The sequence below is a fragment of the Phocoena phocoena genome, chromosome 16 (assembly GCF_963924675.1).
Source record: "Phocoena phocoena chromosome 16, mPhoPho1.1, whole genome shotgun sequence".
NCBI lineage: Eukaryota > Metazoa > Chordata > Mammalia > Artiodactyla > Phocoenidae > Phocoena > Phocoena phocoena.
In genome coordinates this window covers 46,534,706-46,555,279 of record NC_089234.1, presented here as the reverse complement: position 1 = coordinate 46,555,279, position 20,574 = coordinate 46,534,706, and the positions used below count along the sequence as shown (strand labels likewise).

Sequence of the window (20,574 nt, the reverse complement as noted above, 5' to 3'; positions counted from 1 at the left end):
TTAGAACATCCCTATCACCCCCCAAAACTATAAATAAATAGTTATTTATAGTTAATCCCTATTCAGCCCTAAGCAACTACTAATCTACTTTCTGACTCTATAAATTTCCCTTTTCAGGACATTTCAAATAAGTGGAATCACGCAATATGTAATTTTTTGCATCTGGCTTAGTTGACTTAGTACAACGTTTTTGAGCTTCACTGCTGTGGTAGCATAGATCAGCAGTTTCTTACTTTTTATTATCAAATCGTATTCCAGTGAATGAATTACTAAATTTTGTTTATCTATTCACCAGTTGATGGATATATTTAGATTGTTTCCAGCTTCTGGTGATTATGAATAAAGCAGCTATGAAAAGCTGCATGCATGTATTTGTGTGGACATATGTTTTCATTCTCCTGGGTAGATTCCTACCAGTGAAACTGCTGGGTCATATGGTTAAGTCTATGTTTAATGTTTTAAGAAATCACCAAACTGTTTCTCCAAAATGGCTACACAATTTTACATTCCCACCAGCAATGTACAGGGTTCCAGTTTCACCACAACATGGCCAACGCTTGACATTGTCTATCTTTTTTTACGATAGCCATTGTAGTGGGTGTTTAGTGGCACCATGTTTTGGTTTTATTCACACTTCTCTAATGACTAATCATATTGAACATATTTTCATGAACTTGCGAGCCATTTATGTATCTTCTTTAGGGAAATATCTATTCAAGTCTTTTTTGGCCATTTTTTTAAATTGAGGTATAGCTGCTGTACAATATTATATAAGTTTCAGGTGTACAACATAGTGATTCACAATTTTTTAAGGTTATACTCCATTTATAGTTATTATAAAATACTGGCTATATTCCCTGTGTTGCACCATATATCCTTGTACCTCATTTATTTTATACATAGCAATTTGTACCTCTTAATCCTCTTCCCTCTCCCCACTGGTAACTACCAGTTTGTTCTCTGTATCTGTGAGTCTGTTCCTTTTTTATTATATTTACTGGTTTTTTAGATTCCACGTATAAGTGATAACACACAGTATTTGCTGGCTTGTTTCCCTTAGCATAATACTCTCCAAGTCCATCCATGTTGCTGCAAATGGCAAAATTTCATTCTTTTTTATGGCTGAGTAGTATCCCATTGTATATATATACCACATCTTCTTTATCCACTCATCTGTTGATGGACACTTAGGTTGCTTCCATATCTTGGCAATCATAAATAGTGCTGTTAGGAACATAGGGGTGCATGTATCTTTTCAAATTAGTGTTTTTGTTTTTTTCGAATATATACCCAGGAGTGGAACTGCTGGGTCATGAGATAGCTCTATTTTAGTTTTTTGAGAAACCTCCACACTGTTTTCCACAGTAGCTATACCGACTTACCTCCCCACCAACAGTGTATGAGGGTTCCCTTCTCTCTACATCCTTGCCAATATTTGTTATTTGTGTTATTTTTGATTCTAGCCATTCTGACAGGTATGAGATGATATCTCATGGTGGATTAATTTGCATTTCTCTGATGATTAATGATGCTGAGCATATTTTCATATGCCTGTTGGCCATCTGTATGTCTTCTTTATCCATTTTTAATTGTGTTATTTATCATGTTATTATTGAGTTGTAAGTGTTCTTTATATATTTTGTCCTAGCATCATTTGTTGAAAAGACTACGCTTTCTCAACTTTTTGGAAAGACTTTGTGAGGGGTTGGTATTCTTATTTTCCTTTAATACTTGGTATGCTTCACCAGTAAAGCAAGGTGGGCCTAGGCTTTTCGTGGCTGGAAAGTTTTTAGCTAACAATTTAACTTCTGGACTTATTATAGGTTTTTTCAGACTATAGCTTTCTTTTTAAATCAGTTTTGGAAATTTGTGTTTTTCTAGGAATTTTTCCATTTCATTTATGTTGTCTAATTTGTTAGAATAAACCTGGATTATCAGGATTATAACCTTTTAATTTTTGTAGGGTTTGTAGTGATTCCTTTTTCCTTTCCTAATTTTGGTAATTGGTTATTTTCTCTCTCTCTTTTTTATTCTCACGGACAGTCTAACTTAAGGTTTGTCAAGTCCATTGATCTTTTCAAAGAACCAACTTTTGGTTTCATTGATACTTCTTTGTGTGTGTGTGTGTGTGTGTGTGTGTGTGTGTGTGTGTGTGTGTTTTCCATGCCATTGATTTCTGTTCTAATCTCTATTATAACCTTTCTTCTGCTTACTTTGGATTTCACTCACCCTTCTTTTTCTAGTTTCTTATGGTGAAAGCTCCTATTGGTTTTAGACCCTTCTTCTTGTCTGATATAGGCATTTAAAGGCCATAAATTTTTCTCTAAGCACTACTTTTGCTGCATCCTATAAGTTTTGATATGCTGTGTTTTCACTTTTATTTAATTCAAAATATTTTCTAATTTTTCTTTTGACTTCTTCTTTGACCCACATATTATTTAAAAATATGTTGTTTGAAATTCAAAACATTTAGGACTTTCCCAGATTTCTTTCTGTCACTAATTTCTATTTAATTCTGTTGTGGTCAGAGAACAGACTTCATATGATTTCTCACATAAATAAAATACTAATTTTATAAAGATTTGTTTTATGGCCTAGCATACGGCCTATCCTGGAGAATGTGTCAAATAAACGTGAAAAGAATATATTACGCAGTCACTGGGTAAAGCATTCTTATTTGTCAGGTAAAACTGCTTCATCTTCTGTGTCCTGGTTGATTTTCTCTCAGAAGTCTATCAATTATTGAGAGTGGAGCATTGAAATTTCCAGCTATTACTCTAGAAAAATTGAAAAATTTCATCTTTCAGTTTTCTGTTTTTGCTTCATGTATGTTGAGGCTCTGCTGTTTGGTCCATACAATGTGTTAAATGAGCCTGATATGTTGATCTTTTATAATTATAAAACTTCTTTCTTTGTCTCTAGTAATATTTCTTGTCTTAAAGTGTGTCTTATTAACTTAGCTACCACCTCTCTTATTGTTCCTACTTGCCTGGTGTATCTTTTTCTATCCTTTGGGTGCCCTCCACTCTCCCCTGCACATGCATGTTGTCTCAGCCAGAGATATGCTTGACCCAACTGTGACCCAAACCTCAGGCTAGCAGAGCCACTGGGCCTCCCTGCTCAATACCGCTAAGACTGCCACTCCCACTGCCAACACTGCTGAACGTGGGCTTTGCACACTGCTCCAAGTCAAGTGAGCCCCCTTCTACCACAATAGAGAGGCTGATGGTCCTCCCAGCATTTCTTGCCTTAAAAGAATCTCCTCATCAGCCAAGCTGGGAGGGGAGAATATCAGAGCAGCCCAAGGCCAAAACTCCACAGAGTACCACTGCTCCTCTCAGCAGTTCAGCAGTTTTTCAAGTAGAAAAGCCTCTCAGGTTAATATATACCTCTGGTCTTTTCAAAGTGCTAAAATGGTTACTTTTGTCAATTTTGTTAAGATTTATAGTTGCTTTTTGGGGGAGAGGACTTGCTAATCCCCTCACTCAACCATACTCAGACATCTCTCCTGGGGACATATACACATACATTTGCACTCACGAAGGCAGGGATTTCTGTCTCTTCACTGCTGCTTCCCAAGCTCCTAGAACAGTACCTGGTAGACGGTAAGCTCTCAATAAAATAACTTTGCATTTTGATATGAGTAACAGGATTTCTGAGGATCCCAAACTCAATAGCAGGAACACAAAGCAGTCCAGTATAGGGACTGTTGGGACTGTAAACAGGATCCCCCAGAGATATCAAATACAATTGTTAATTGAAACTTTAACAGAGGTAATTGGACATTCACATACAGTCACAAGAAATAAAGCAGAGAGATCCTATGTACACGTTACCCATTTTTTCTCCGAAGGTTTCCTAAGAAACAGCTTTTTGTTTCATTGATTTTCTCTATCACATTGCTGTTTTCCATTTCATCAGTTCCTGCTTTGATCTTTATTATCTCCTTCCTTCTGTTTGCTTCAGGTTTATTTTGCTCTTTTCCTAATTTCCTGAGGTGAGACCTCAGAATGTTGATTGGAGGGCTTTCATCTCTTCTAATGTAAGTGTTTAATACTATAAATTTCACTGTTAGCACAGCTTTAGCTGCATACCACATATTCTGTTATGTTTATTCTCATTTTTGGTCAATCCTATGTATTTTTTATTTCCTTCTAGACTTCCTCTTTGACCAATGGGTTTTTTTTTTTAAGTGTGTTGTTTAATTTCCACATGGTTAGAGATTTTCTTGCTGTTGTTTTATTTCTGCTTTATGGTTTGATTCCACTGCAGTCAGAGAACACATTTTATATGATTTTAATTATTTTAAATTTGTTGGGATTTGTTTTATAACCCAGGATTTGGTCTAAGACAAGCCATATCTTATGGTGAATGTTGCATGGGGGATGGAAAAATATGTGTTCTGCTGTTGGTGGTTGGAGTGTTTGATACATATCAATTTGGTCCTCTTGGGTGACTGTGTTGTTTAGGTCTTCAAAATCCTTGCTAATTCTCTATCTAGTTGGTCTATCTACTGCTGAGAGGGGATGTTGAAGTTGCCAATTATCATTGTGGACTTATCTATTTCTCCTTTCAGCTCTTTCAGTTTTTGCTTTAGGCATTTTGTGGTTCTGCTATTCGATATGTACACATTTAGGATCTTTGTCTTCCTGGTGGATTGACCCTTTTATCATTATTTAATGTCCCTCTTTATCTCTAGTAAGTTTCTTTGCTCTGAAGTCTATTTTATCATGTATTAGTATGCCCACTCTTGAATTTTTTGGTAATGTTTGCACGGTATATCTTTTTCCATCCTTCTATTTCAATCTTCCTATGTCACTGTGTTTGAAATGAGTTCCTTGTAAAGAGCATATATTTAGGTCATTTTTTTTTAAATCCACTCTGTCAGCTTCTGTCATCTGATGTATTTAAACCACTTACATTTAAGATAAATAGTATGTCAGCAATTAAGTCTGCCATTTTATTATTTGCTTTCTGTCTGTTTTCTGCGGTTCTCATCCCTGTTTCTTTATGTTACTTGAACATATTTTAGGATTCTATCTTTATTATTCTATACTGTTTTTGAATGTACTTTTCATAATCCTTTAATAATTGCTTTGAGCATTGCAATACACACGTGACACCACAGCCCACTGGTAAAAATGTTCTATCACTTGAAGTAAAGTGTGGAAATCTCATTTCTATTTAGGTCACTTACCTTCCTCATTTTTACATATCATAATGCTCTTCTTGAGTATCAGATGGTTTTATAATTTTTTGTTTCAATCATCAAATATTACTTTTTAAACTCATGAAGAAAAGAATAGTCTACTTACGCACCCATATTTCTGCTGTTTCAATTCTTTCTTCTTCTTTCCTAATTCATCAAGATATTTCCTTTTATTTCAAGAATTTCTTTTAGCCATTCTTTTAAAGTAGGCCTGATAGTGAAACTAAAAATTCTTTTCGTTTCCCTTCATCTGAGAATGTCTTTATATCCCCTTCATTCCTAAAGGATAGTTTTGCTGAATATAGAATTTGTGGGTGACATTTCTTTTCTTGCAGTATTTGAAAAATGGGCTGCTTCTTTCTGCCCTCCATGGATTCAGATGAAAAATGCACTGTCATTCAAATCTGTGTTTCCCTGTAGGTAATGCATTGTTTCTCTCTGGTTGCTTTTAACATATTTCTCTTTGCCTTTGTCTTTCATCATTTTCTTCTTACTACCTTTCAGAGTCCTCCTTTGTCTGTCTCTTATATTATTTGCAGAATTGATAGTTGTGCTTATTAGCAGGGAAGAGCAGAGAGAAATTGATCTAATCCATCCTGTCTGGACCAGAAGTCTCAAATTTTTAAATACTATGAGTTCGCAATATCTACCATAACTCCATAACTATTGTTACCTGTGAGGTGTGTCCCATCAGCTAAAAGGGTAGCATCTTAGCACATGTATCACTAATGGACGCATTCTGTAGAGTAGGACATAGGACAAGCAGGCGTTGGTGGAAGGGGATCAGGAGTGTTTGTGGTCAAAAGGCATCAAAGTGGTTCAGTCCACCTGCCAGCTCCTTCCTAAACAGGGGAACAGTCATTCAAGAGCAGGTGTCAAGCCTCTTCCAGCATGTATGTTGGGCCAGCCTGAGCCACATGTTTGCTGGCCCCTCTCAGGGTGACAGTCAGAACATGAAATCTGGAAACATGCAAGTGCATGCAGAACACACATTTTAGGCCAATTTTTGAACTAATATGCAGACGTTAAGGTAAAGATATGAATTTAACCATTTCTTGGTAATATCAAAAAAAGTAAAATAGCAAAGAGTTTTACTTGAAAACAAGAAGAAAATATTCCTACCTGTTCTGAGGGCATTTCACCAAATAGTGTCTCACTGTGAAAGGAAAAAGAAATAGAAGATGGTAAATAAATGCTACTTTAGATATATATTCTCCAGGAATTCCTAGGAAATGTAGGTGGCCAGGTATTGCCCAAACGTTGGCACAAACCACCTCTCAGGGCTATTATACTTCTCTTTGGATGAGTACAGCAGAGTCATGGCAAGGACACCACAGTGACTTGATATTGTTCCATACCTGGATCAAGCCAGGCATGAAGCCATACACCTCAGGCTTCCTGGTTACATAACCCCCCAAATTCATTTTTTTTGCCAAGCCAGGTTGAATTGGGTTCTAACCTAGAGTTATAGAGTCACCCAACTTCTGAGCTCTGCCTTAGCCATGAGAAAGCCTTCCTGGGGCAACTTTTCTCCACTTAGGCGCTCCTGTCTATAAAATGGGTTTTAATTCTCTGATCAAAGCTCTTCCAGGACTAAGAGGAGGTCCTGGGAAAAAAACAGCCTTTTTTTTTTTTTTTTGCAATGACATCCTCCATAGTAGGTCTCCTTCAGAAAAACTGTGTTCTAGCTACAGAGGAAAAATAAGAATACCTAGGCAGTTATCCTAAAAAGTGTTCACTCTAAGTTCATCGTTGAGTTCACATCAAATAGAAGTAAAGCTGAAACAGCCACAGGGCCCTGGAGTTGTGTAGTAGAGTGTTACATCAATGGCCCCAATGAATCACACATTAATATATCTGTCCACATCCTTGTGTAACTCCCTCCCACACGGACTCTGAGCTTGGCCACATGATGTGCTTTGGCCAGTGAAATATTAGCCAATGAGTCACAAGCAGAAGCATAAAAGGCCCTGTGCTCTGAGGTTTGTGAGCTCTCTCTCTCTCTCTCTCTCTCTCTCATTGCAGGGAACTCTTCTGCTATCACATGAAGAAGTCTGGCTAGCCTACTGGAAGATGAGACCACATGAAACAGACACAAGTCATCCCAGCTGAGGCGCCGAAGGAGCCAGGCCCCAGCTGACCCACTAGCAGGCTGCAGCTGCATGAGTGATCCAGCTGAGGCCAGAAGAACTGCTCAGCTGAGCCCAGGTCAACTTGCTGACCTGCAGAATTGTGAGCAAATAAAACAGTTGTTGTTTCAAGCTCCTACACTTGAAGTGATCTGTGATGCAAGTGACCAATGCAGGCTCCAAACCAGAATGACAGCATCAGCTTTAGAGGGGTTCTTTTGGTTTGTCTTGTCCAACCCCCTAACAGTATCTGAACTCTTTCTGCATTCCATTTACTTAATACCTACTATATGCTGGATCATTTATAGATGCAATAATAATAGAACCATAGTTCATACTTCCTGAACACGTCATATGTTCCTGGCACTATTCTAAGCTTATTATATAGATCAGTGGTCTTTAGTCTGGGGTTTGCGTACCCCTGGGCACCCTTAGGAAGAATAGTTTTAAGGACATCTGTTTCTGGATCCTCACCTTCCACGGTATTCTTTTTTTTTTTTTTTGCGGTACGCGGGCCTCTCACTGTTGTGGCCTCCCGCTATTGTGGCCTCTCGCGTTGCGGAGGACAGGCTCCGGACGCGCAGGCTCAGCGGCCATGGCCCACGGGCCCACGGGCCCAGCCGCTCCGCGGCATGTGGGATCCTCCCAGACCGGGGCACGAACCCGCGTCCCCTGCACGGCAGGCGGACTCCCAATCACTGCGCCACCAGGGAAGCCCCACGGTATTCTTTACTTAGAATTCATTCCCCTGGAACTTGCCTGAGGTCTGGCTGTATTCATTTCCATCCCTCCCTGTTACATCACCCTTTCTACTTCATAAAATCAAGGCATACTTCTTACCCATTCTGACTTGTACTACAGAGACCTGTCCTAGGGGTAAAAGCCAGTGGGCACATCAATGGCCCCAATGAATCAATAAATGATTTAAAATATTGGTGTCAGTGTTGAGAAAGCAATGACTGGGCAAATAAACTTTTCACTAGAGGAAAGCGTTCCAATATTTTGCTTTCAACAAGGATTGAAATATGACCGAATCCAGTCCTCAGCTGGTAGAGTATTAAAATCATTTTTGATGATAGATCATTGTGACTTTTGACATAAAACTCAGAAGCAATTTAAAGTACTGAGTGGTATAAGGAAACTTCATCCATTCCTGCCTCTTTTTATATTGAACGAGGTATTTCAGAGCTAACGTCTCTTAAAAATATAGGAATAGAAGTGATGCTAAATTCTATTACAAATTCATACAAGAATATAGGAAGTAAAAATAAAAATCCATTTCAATAAATATACATTTCCATTAAAATTTTACTTCTTATGATTATTTATCTAAACTTATATTTATGTGGTTTTGATTAATTTTATATTCATTTCTAAATCTTTACTAATTGTGCAGTATTTACTGATAACTCAATCCAGGAAAAAAATTTAGCACCTAGAGACTTGTGGAATAAGGAAATTTTTAAAATCTTAATTTAAATTTTTAGACACATACTATTTTACAGAGAAATATAATCAGTGATCAACAAAGAACTTTCAAAACAAAAATGTATGAAAATAGGATAAAATTTTGTGGGGGAAGTGGATTGAAGATAAAAATTCAAAGAGAAGAAGGGACAGTATAAAATTTCTAATGGCTAACGTTTGTTTTGGAGTCTTTTTAAATCAACAGATGTAGTTAAATTCATGATACTTAGATGTAAAGGAAAGATTTAACCATTTCTTTTTTTTTTTTTTTTTTTTGTGGTACACAGGCCTCATCACTGTCGTGGCCTCTCCCGTTGCGGAGCACAGGCTCCGGACGCGCAGGCTCAGCGGCCACCGCTCACGGGCCCAGCCGCTCTGCGGCATGTGGGATCCTCCCGGACCGGGGCACGAACCCGTGTCCCCTGCATCGGCAGGCGGACTCTCAACCACTGCGCCACCAGGGAAGCCCCAACCATTTCTTTTTAAGATGTCAGTATTTGCCTTGGAAATTACATCCTTTACAACAATTTATATTTATGATGAAAAAGTTTAGATGTCAAAAATAAAAAAAGTTCAATGATGCAAAAATTTTTAAATGATTTTAGGGGCTATGCAAACAAAAATGTTTGAAGACCACAACTTTGTACTCTAATTCAATCTTCACAATAACTTTGTCATCATACCTATTTTACAGTGGAGGACACTGAGGCACAGAGAGGTTAACGGCCTTGCCCAAGGTCACACAGCTAATATTATGGGCTGAGCTATACCCCCTCCCAAATTTATATGTTGAAGCCCTAAAGGCCAATACCTCAAAATATGACTGCATTTGGAGATAGGGCCTTTAAAGGAGTGAGTAAGTTAAAATGAGGTCATTAGGATGGGCTGGTGTCCTTATAAGAAGAGATTAGGGATACAGACATGCACAGAGGGAAAACCATGTGAAGACACAGGGAGACAATGGCCACCTATAAGCTTTGCTATGGCAGCCCGAGCAAACTAACACACCTGTGAAGGGACAAAACTGGGCAGCCTGACTCCAGAGCCCTCTTGTAACTACTCCACACCATTCTCAGAGGAACTGGGCAGCTGGTATTAGGGCTCCTACAGATGAAAGAAGTAGTGTCCAGGATAAACAGCTGGTCTCCTATCCCAGGGCTGGAGCAGGGCAGAGCCGGGACTGGGCCCTAGAGAACCCCATGCTCTGACCTGTTTGGGAAAGTCCGGTCCAGGGGCAGTAAGGCGGGTAGCCTGCAGATCAGGAAGCCAGGGAGCAGGAGAGCAGCTGGGGGGCTCCTTAGTAATTGGCCATGGGGGCAGGGGGCTAACTCAGAAGGGCCAGGAGCCTGGCGAGGAGAGTCGGTGCCAGGCACAGGCCGTGCACCTCGGCCAGCACTTGCCAACTGAAGCTTATGAGGTCTCAGCCCAGGGAATGCAGGGCTGATGTCCCTTTAATGAAGAGGGACAGCCCAGGGGCCAAAAGTGATCCTGGGCACCAAGGGGAAGAATTATGGGCATCTGAGAAATAGACCTTGCCTGGAATCTCCCTTAAATATGCATAGCATAATCACTGCTGATTACATAACTGTGTCACCTGTCTTAGCTAGGGGTTCCCAGAAGCAAAGCCTGTAAGACAGGGATTCAAGTGCAGAGTCTATGTGGGAGGTGATCCTAAGAAACCCACTGGAGAGTGGGGAAGTGAGACCAGGAAGAGAAGAAAAGCAATGTAGGGTAATTCTGGAGCCAGTCTCCACCACAGGCCACAGCCTGGCACCCAGGGCACTTGACCCAAAGGCTCCCGGCTCCACACAAGGCAACCAACCTGCAGAGAAATGAAAACTCGGGACACGGTGTTTTTTAAGTGGTGACTTGTGATCTTCAGGACTTTGAGGACTCTAAAAGAAAGGGCTGTTTTTCTCACCTCTTCTGATAGGAAGACATTTGTGAGCACGAGGTCCTGAGCCACCATTCCTCTGCCTCGTAGCCTACGGCCACGCTGCACCCAGAGGCCACCGCATGGCCAAACCTCCCAGATGACATGTCCAGGCCGGAGGCCATCACTGCCACCTGGGACTGTCCCTGTCACCACTACCTACCCCACTATGGTTAATCTGGGGTGGAGGCAGCCATGCCCCCCATCCTATCACGCTCTGTAGCAGTGTTAGGGCCTCTGAGGTACGGCTGACCTTCCCCCTCATTGCCCCCCAACTTGCCTGCACCTTCTTCAGAACCCCAGGCCTTGCAGAGACTCTAAGATAGGTCCTGTGGACGTTCCTGCTCCGTTCACAGAGCATTCTGCACGCACGGTGAGCACAGTGGCATCCCTTGCACAGGACCCGGTGCATTTGCACGGTGCTCTCCCAGCATCCTCCCGCCCCAGCACAGGCAGGCGCCCTGCAGCCTGGAAAAGCACCATCTGCGTCTCTCTGGAGGGAGGGTCAGGACCGGGATGCCCTCTTCCTACCCCAGCCGTTTCCTCTGCGCAGCAGGGTGCTCCCTCCACGCCAAGCTCAAGGGCCAGCCCCTCCAGGAAGCAGCCCTGCCTTGACCACGTTTCCAGGCCGGCACGGTTACAAGGACAGGTAAAGCCATCTCCCTCAGTCACCAGGTGGAAAGCGGAGGGGGAGAACCAAGTTTTCTACCTCCTGTTGTCTTGGTACAAAGAGCATTTTAGGGCCACAGCTCTTCAGTGAAAGCACCAGCGCATAAAGCTCTCTATCTAGAGTCATGCTGTCCTGTATGGAAGCCGTGAGCTGGGGTGGCTATCAAGTACGGGAAATGTAACTGGTCCAGAATACGATGTGCTGGAACTGTGAAATCTTAGGGGCTCAGGATGTTTATTTGGGGCCTGAGAAGACCTGCTGGGTTTCAGCCTTCATATGAAAAAAGGAATGTAAAATATCTCTTTCAGAATCTTTATGATGATGCTTGTTGAAATGGTATTTCAGATATATTAGGTTTAATAAAATGGATTAAAATTAATGTCACCTGTTATCTTTTTACTTTTTAAATGTGACTACTAAAAAAAAAAAATTGTCCAACTACATGCACAGCCCACCTTGCATTTCTACTCGGGACAGTGCACAGGGGGGTTGTATCTGCCCTAGTCGTCGGGAGGGCTGAGCCACCGTCACCATGACTACAATGGAGGGATGCCACCCGGAGAGGTGGACCACACACAGAAGAAGGTGGCCCCTGGAGCTGCCCAGGCCCAGGACTGGCAGGGTAACTTTTATCCCCATTTCACAGTGAGGACACCTGGGGCTCAGGACATTTATTTGGGGCCTGAGAAGACCTGCTTTACAAGTAAAGGAGCTTGAATCCAGGCCCTAGGTCCAGCGCTCTATTCACGAAGCTACTGGGAAGGCTTCCGAGAACCCACTCGGGGAGACGGGCTCCCTTCTGATGGGGCAGTGGGCCCAGGAGAGCTCACCGAGCCTTCCCACACGCTCTGATGACCAAGCCTGTGTCTCAGAAGTGTTTGGAGGGGAGAGCTAATGCTGGGGTGTCCCAGTGTCCAAGCGTCTCTGATGCCAGGCTGGTGAGCCCTTCATCCTCCCCAAGGTCCCAGGGATACCTTGTCCACAGCCACCCCATTCCGTACCTGGCAGCCTCCTCCCTCCGCTAAGTGGGGCTGTGAGTGGCAGGCAGCGCCCCAGCTCTCTCTTTCTTGTACTTCTGGGAGAAAAGATCACAGGCCCTTCGATCCCATCACCACGGGTAAGCAAGCAGAGAGCCAGTATGTGGCAGGCAGATGTAGGTGCCTAGCAAGCCGTGGGGAGCCTGGCTTTGGAGCCAGGGTTTTAGCACATCGAGTGCAAGCTAAAAGCAGTCATGACAAACATGAGAGCCGAGACAAAGGGGCTAGACCCCTCTCCCTCTGGTTGCGTGTGCCTTCAAAGCCGTCCTTTTAAAAGCTCAAACATGGAAGGCTGAGGGATTGTTGGGGCCATACCAAAGCAGCAGGTATGGACTCATTCCGGAAGAAGCAAAGGCCTTTGAAACCAGTGTGCTTGAAAATCCACTAGAGTAACGCCACCAGGATTGGTGCATTCCAGGGTGACTCAGAGCTGCAGAGGCCCTGGGATGAAGTTCCGGGCACCCCGGCACTCACAAAGATTAGGGATGGAGACTCACAGCTCAGAGGAAAGTAGAAAGTAAGTCACACGTGGTGCAATTAACTCCAGCTCTATGAACAATGAGCGCCCTAGGAGGACAGGGTGAGGGCAGGGCAGCAGGAAGGTGAGAGAGAAGGGGACTGGCCCTCAGGTCCCCTGGCTTCCAGGATGGGGTGTGTGTATCTCAGGGGCCCAGCGGGAGATCACATCAGGAGCAGACAGCTACTCTGACATCCTCTTTTCAGACAGATCTTGCCGAACAGGCGGGAGAGCGGGTGCCAGGCTGTCCTCTGCTTCCCACGTGTGTGTGAGGAGCCTGCAAACCTGCGTGCTCTGTGGCTCCCACGCAGGCAGGAGGATGCAGAAGGACCAACAAACACACACTTGCATAGGAAACCCAGAAACTGTCTATATAACAAGGGGGTCTGGGCCTGATTGGATTTTTGTGCATCCAGGGAGCACAGTTTATCTATGAGTTTCATTTCAAGATAGTAATGGGATCATTTCAAAATATTCATTGTAAAGAGAAGCGCTGAGTAGGCTAGAGTGAAAAAGAACTGGTTCTAAGGCCTTGCTACTCAGAGTGAGGCCTCCCATCATCAGGGTGGCACTGCCTGCACTTCTCGTTAGAAATGCAGACTGTCAGGCCTGCCCTTACGCTCTGAGTCAGAATCTGCATTGGAGCGGGTTCTCAGGTGAGCAGTCCGTTCCTGAAGGTTTGGGCAGTGCTGTTCTAAGCCTCTCAGGTCCAGGTGAGGGCTAACGCCAGGCCTAACATGCACAGTCCTGCCAGGGATACAGGATGCCAGCCTGCGGGCAGACGGACGCCAAGCCCCCGAGGAGCTGCGGGAGCCGTGAACTGCTGTCTGGGGAGGACCTAAGCAACAACCGCATTGAAGGCTGAAGGAAAATTCCTCAGCAACGTCAGGCCCCAGATGGCTGAGGTTTTCTTGAACAGAAACACGGAGGCTGAGGATCGGGCTGGGCTTGGGCTCTGCCACTCCCTTGTTTCAGGACTTGATCAAGCTCCCCAGCTGTGTCCTCTGTCAAATGGGAGCAATATGGGCTGTCATTCGGGCTGGTGGTGAGGACTCATGAGAATGTGGAGGGGCCAGCAAGGGGTCTGGCCCACAGCAGGTGCTCAGGCAAAGCTCTTGACAGCTCACAGGGCTTCAGACGCTGTGCACAGGCACGCACGAGGCCATCTGGAGCCCGCTCCCGGGGGCACGAGGGCAGCTAAGATCTGGGTTCTCAGTGGCTCTGTGGGAATCCTGGAGCTTATGTCCCAGTCTGCCTTGTTGGCTTTGGAGGAGAAGGACTTCTCCTGAACTGCCTACGTTACTTTGTTTTCCTGCTCCTCCCCACGGCCTAAGAGGGCCTGCACTCCAGGCAGATTTCTCTATCATGCCCCTGAGCCCAGGCAGAGGTGCCTTTTGAGCAGAACAGGCTTGAAGCCTGCCAATGTGGCATGAAAACTCCAACAGCTGGGAACAAAGCAGCTGGGAAACAAAGCCATTTGCCCACCATTTGTTGAGCAGCTGTCATGAGCCGAATTCCAAGGAGAATGGGTCAGATGCATGGTCCCTGTCTTACACACCATCCTCCTGGAGGGAGGCAAATACATTTGCACGTGTGCAACATGTGCCACAAGCTCGTCAAAGCCATCAAGTCTTTGGAACAGGAGAAAAGCTCGGCCACCGTGGATGAGGTATGCGCAGGCGTGGAGGGAGGCTCTCAGAATGCAGCACAGACACACAGAGCACGGTGCGCAGGGCACGGGCTGCGGAAGAAGGACCCGGCTAGAGCTCTGGCTCTGCCTCCAGTGCTGCGTGGCTCTGCGCACCCGTCCAGCTCCCCATCCCTTCTCTCCACCCTGCTCGGGCCCTGGAGGCTGACCTCTGTGCACGTCCTCTGGCTTCCAGTCTGGCTGGTAGGACCAAAGGAAAGCAGCCATGGGACACCTGAGGGCAGGGGGCAGGGAGGGGCTGAGGAAGGTAGGCTCCTGGCTCCCTCCCTGCTGCGGCCTGGTTTGGCATTGCCTGAGTCCCTCTTCTAAGGCTCTTATTGGTGACAATTCTCCCACAGCTGCAGCTCTCAAAAGTTCCAGAAACCTCTTCTCCCCTTGTCCCCTAAGCTCTAGGGTGGAAACAGCATCCCCCGGGTGCTGGTCCCTGAATGCCTTTCTCTCCCTCCCTCCCAGATTCCTTTAGCCCTGACTACACCTCTGGGGAGAGTCCCCTCTGGCAACTCTGCTCAGTTCCCCTGTTTAATTGTCCCCCTAAGCCATGACCACCAAATCTAATACTTCCCAGCTTTATGACCTTGGGCTAATAGTAATAATTATTATATATAACTATAACCATAGTCATCATAAATGCAGGACACTTACAAGGAGCTGGAATGGGTAAAGGGTTTTATTTGTGGGGTTTTTTTTTTTCAACTTAATCCTCACAACAACCCTGTGAGACTGGTATACTGGTATTTTCCCCATTATTTAGAGGGAGAAGGTGAGGCACGGCAGGTAAGTCATCAGCTGGTAGGTGAAGAGTCGCCATTTGAACCAGAGTTATTCTAATTCCAGAGCCCAGCTCTTACCCAGATCATCTCTGGGAGCTGCAGGGCCCCCATCCGTTTCAGAAATTCTGAAGTCGGGGTGCACAGGGAGGGTATTTCAGAGGAAACAGGAGCTGGTGGAAACGCGACCTGGAGGTTTGGTGAGAGGCGGGGACTGGAGAGAGAAAGCAGGCAGCATTCACAGGGAGATAAGAGTCAGAGTCATGAGAACTGTAATCACTGAGGAAGGAAGAGTAAAGCAAGAAGGGGCTAAGGACAGAACCCAGGGGACAGGGGCACCGACAAGAAAGGAGACGGAAGGAAGGCAACACTCAGACTGGACAGGAAGAGAAGGGAAGGGGTGCCTTTCCAGTCCCATCTGCCTGCCAGGCACAGTGTCAGGTACTGCAATTAAATTATGAACACACAACGTTCAATCTAAGGAAGGTGGTGTCCATCCCATGTCATTTAATAGATGAGGAAACCAAAGTTCAGAGTGGTTAAGGAACGTGTCAAAAACTCAGTCTTAAGCGGCAGAGCCAGGATCAAACCCAGGGTCATCTGACTCCACAGCCTCTTCTGGGAGGAAGAGAGAGGTAAGGGCCCTCAGAAACCACCGAAGGAAGGGATTTGAGAAAAGGGGGTACTGAAATGATGTCAAGAGTGGCCACAGTTGATTTTAGCAGAGTCTAAGGTAGACACATCTCCTCACTCACACAGCTTACCAGTCACAGGTAAATAATCCCTGACTCAGGGTGCATCTTTCAACGAAAGTGATACTTTGCCCAACATCTTCCGCCTGTCTGTGGTTTGGTTGTGCTCACACTCCAGACATGACTTTTTTTTTTCTTTTTTTTGCGGTACGCGGGCCTCTCACTGTTGTGGCCTCTCCCGTTGCGGAGCACAGGCTCCGGACGCGCAGGCTCAGCGGCCATGGTTCACGGGCCCAGCCGTTCCGCGGCATGTGGGATCCTACCGGACCGGGCACGAACCCGTGTCCCCTGCATCGGCAGGCAGACTCTCAACCACTGCGCCACCAGGGAAGCCCCCAGACATGACTTTTATCTGTTCTCTTACCTCTGGATTTCCTCTTGCTAAACACAGACTGCCAGATGATGGTCAGAGTGAAGAGCAGAACGCTGAGAATCCCCACACAGCACACGAGCACAGCATACACGTAGAGGTCTGAAAGGCAGGGACACGCAGGTGATTGTTGGGACAGGCCACACCACGGGAGATGCTCCAAATAAAAAAAACTTCACACATTATCAAAACTCAACTCAAAATGAACCGCAAGCCTAAATGTAAAAGAGAAACAAGAAAACTTCTGGAAAAAACACAGAAGAAAAATCTTTGAGATCTAGGACTAAGCAGAGAATCTTTAGCCTTGACACCAAAAGCACCATCCATATAAGGAAAATTAGAAAAATTAGATTTCCTCAAAATTTAAAACTTTGCTCTGTAAATACCCATATGAAGAATGAGATATCCCATATATTGGGATAATATCTATCAGAACAGCCAAAATAAAAACTAGGACAATACCAAATGCTGACAAAGATACAGATAAGACATTGCTGGTGAGAATGTAAGACGGTGCGGCCACTCTGGAAAAGCAGCTTGGCAGCTTCTTAAAAGATACACCTACGACTATCGTGCAACTCACCAACTGCTCTCTGGGGCATTTGTCCAGAGAAATGAAAACTTAAGTTCACACGAAAACCTGTACGTGTATGTTTGCAGCAATTTTATTCATAATAACCCAAAACTGGAAACAGCCCAGATGTCCTTCAGTGTGTGAATGGGTAAACAAACTGTGGTCCATCCACACCATGAAACACTTCCCAGCAATAGAAGGGAATGAACTATTGCACAAAGCATTATATCAAGTGGAAAAAAAAATTCCCCCAAATTACACACTGTATGATTTTATTTATACAATGTTTTTGGAACGACAAGATGATAGAAATGGAGAACAGATTAGTGGTTGCCAGGGGTTAAGGAGGGAACAGATGGGAGACAAATGAGTCTTGCTATCAGGGACCCTTGTAGTGATGGGAATGTTCTGTATCTCAGCTATATCAACGTCAATATCCTGGTTGCAATGTTATACTACAGTTTTGTAAGATGATACCATTGGGAGAAATTGGATAAAAGGGTACCAACTGGTACAAGGAATCTCTCTGCATTACTTATTAGAAATATATGTTAATCTACAATTATCTCAAAGTAAGTTTGTTTTACGTTCCAATGATTCAATCATGTTCATGTGTATCTTAGTTTAGGCTGCTATAACAAAATACCATAGACTGGGTGACTTAGACGACAAACATTTATATCTCACAGTTCTAGAGACTGGGAAGTCCAAGATCAAGGCACTGGCAGGTGCAGTGTCTGGTAAGGACTCTATTCCTGGTTTGGAGACGTCTTCTCTTGGTATCCTCACGTGGAGGAGAACAGAGAGCAAGCAAGCAAGCTCTCGAGGATCCCTTCTTATAAGGACACTAATCCCATTCATGAGGGCTCCACGCTCATTACCTAATCACCTCCCAAAGGCCCCATCTCCTGATACCATCACATTAGGGGTTAGGATTTCAACATATGAATTTTAGGGGACACGAACATTCAGACCATAACAATATACATCCACTTCTTAAACTCCAGGGATCAACTTCGTCACCGATCTGACTGATACGATGCCCAAACTGCTCGGAAAGCAAAAGGGAAGCTAGAGTCATGATTTTAATCTTCTATGAAGCAAGAGGCTACAGATACTTGAACTTAGAAAATGTGTGAACTTAGCAAAAATGTTTCTCCGCTGACAAACTTCTTTGTCAGCCAACAGACATATTCAGTCTGCTCTTAGGTACAAGAAATATAATGATGAACATCCAAAGGTCTCCTCGTCAAGAAATCAGAGGGCTGCATGGTACCTGAACCATAGAAATACGTGTCCAGAACCAGAAACACGCAGAAGAGGGACCCATCCCGGTTGGGGCGGTTGGGAGGGGCTTCCCAGAGGACTGGACCTCTGTGGTGAGTTGTAGTTAAAATAACACAGACAATGCAAAAATACAGAGAGAGAATAAAGAGAGAGAGAGAGAAAAAGTCATCAGCCATCCATCGCTTTGAGTTAACTACTGCTGTACTTTATGATCTATACATATAATTTTTAAATTAAGATGCTACTGTTTTATATCTTTCTTTTTATTTAAATTTCATTTTCTCATTATGATCTCCTCAAAAAGTGGTTTTAATTTTGAAAACTATGATAAAAGTTTGTGGTATTAATACATCATCATGAGAGACTTAATATCTTATCATTGGCTACTCAAAGTGTTCCGAACGTCCCTATAATAAATGATTCTATGATGACTATTCACAACCTTAAACCTTAATGAGTCTCTCACACTGTGTTCTCAAGATTAAAGTTCCCAGAAGTGGAATTACTGAGTCAGCAAGAATGCACTCGGGACCTAGAGAAGCAGCTGATTAAGTGCTTAAGCTGAAAAAGCAAGCAGTAAGCCTACTGGGGTGGTTGGCTTCCGCGGCGAGCCTGGAGAAGCAGGTAAGGCTATATGGTCAAGGAGAGGGAAGGAGGGGGAATGGGATGGAATCAGACATCTTGGGTTCCCCTGGGAGGCCCGGAGATGTCCCTGTCCCTGGAGTGCCTCCCTTGGTCTCAGGTTCAGCCAGCATATTCACTTAAGCTAGTTAAACTAAGTAGAAAACGCAATAGGACGAGGTTGCAGGTGAAGGGAGCACTTGCACTAATATTTAGGGAACAGGGCAGGTGGGTGGGAACGAGAAAGAGTGTCCTACAAAGAGAGCAGGAGCCAGGAGCCAGTCACAGGAGCCGAGGAGGACCCAGTGAGAGTTCTAGAAGCCAAGAGAGTAGAATGCTGTAAGAAAGATTCTCTAACAGCATCACGTACTACTAGAAAACCCCCACTGGGATTTCCCACTAGGAAGCTACTGGAAAAGTCCTGGAGGAAAGCCCTTTCAGTGTGATGGGAGGGACAAAGCCAGGTTACAGGGGTCGAGGAGCTCCATGGGGTATGAGGAGACTACACAGAAATAGAGAAAACTCTCTCCTGTAACTGAGATCAAAACTGCCTTTGTAAATAGATGCCTGTGTCTCGGATGTGTGGGTCTTGCAACTTAATACAGTAGAGAACTCTGCAAGTGGTCAGTTAGGAGACAGGCTTGGGCCTCCAGTTAAACAATATGAAATTCCAGGGGACAGAGCAGAGGTCACAGACTGGGACTCAGGACAGGATACAGGACAGGACAGAACACGGAGAACATAAGGCCAGTCCTGGATTTACACACTGTTGAGAATAGTTACAAACTATTCTGGGAACAGGACTGCAGAGCCATTTCTGGCACCAGAGGCTGGGAAACAATGTGGTCACAGTGCCAGGCAGACAGAACGGGGGCTGGTGGGCGCAGCATCTGCCTCAAAAGGATTCCAGAGATTCGGGCCCCGGGACCAAAAGGCAACAGCAATTTGGCTTCAGTCTTGGGATGGAGAGAAGAACTACCTTCCTGAAGTTTCTGCACTGCTGGAGCGAAGCGACCTAACCCACAAGCTCCCCTCTTCATCAGAACTCTTTCTTTGGTTTCGGGACTGCAGGAACCAAAGGGGGAACAAGGTCGCAGCGAGACTCTCCCACGAGTGTCCCCAGAAGCATGCTGCAGACATCTGTGGCCCACTCTCAGGCAGGAGGCAAGGGGCACCAGGAGGCCCACATGATGGTTTCAGATCACAGCCTCCTCAACGCGCACAGAGGGGGCTCGCCACAGGGAGCCACAGCTGCAGTCATAAAACATCTGGCCTGTCTGGAAGGTTCAGCTACGCTGCCAAGCACACAGGCCCTCCAGGCTGTGGACACCGGCCAGCAGGCACCAGCCGCCCGCACGTGGGTCCCCACAGGCCTAGGATGGATCATGCCTGCTCTATTGTATTCTTGAAGCCACAAGAACATTAAAAAGTGTCACCTTGTAGGAGGAGGAAAAACTCAAGAAGAACACCTGAGTTTCCCTGGATTGGGCAGCAGCCACTACCCCAAGGTGCTGACTTTTTCCTCTGTTCCAA

The 20,574-nt window shown here is 44.7% G+C and overlaps 1 protein-coding gene across 1 annotated transcript in view; it reads right to left on the bottom strand.

Annotated features, from left to right (window-relative positions):
- The window catches only part of VSTM4 (V-set and transmembrane domain containing 4), an 86,569-nt gene that overhangs the window by 39,860 nt on the left and 26,135 nt on the right, over positions 1-20,574 (bottom strand). Inside the window, exons 4-5 of the mRNA XM_065894610.1 lie at positions 16,554-16,661; positions 6,332-6,365 (exon numbers count right to left, since the gene is read on the bottom strand). Of these exons, the coding sequence (XP_065750682.1) occupies positions 6,332-6,365; positions 16,554-16,661 (142 nt within the window). The remainder of the gene's footprint in view (positions 1-6,331; positions 6,366-16,553; positions 16,662-20,574) is intronic.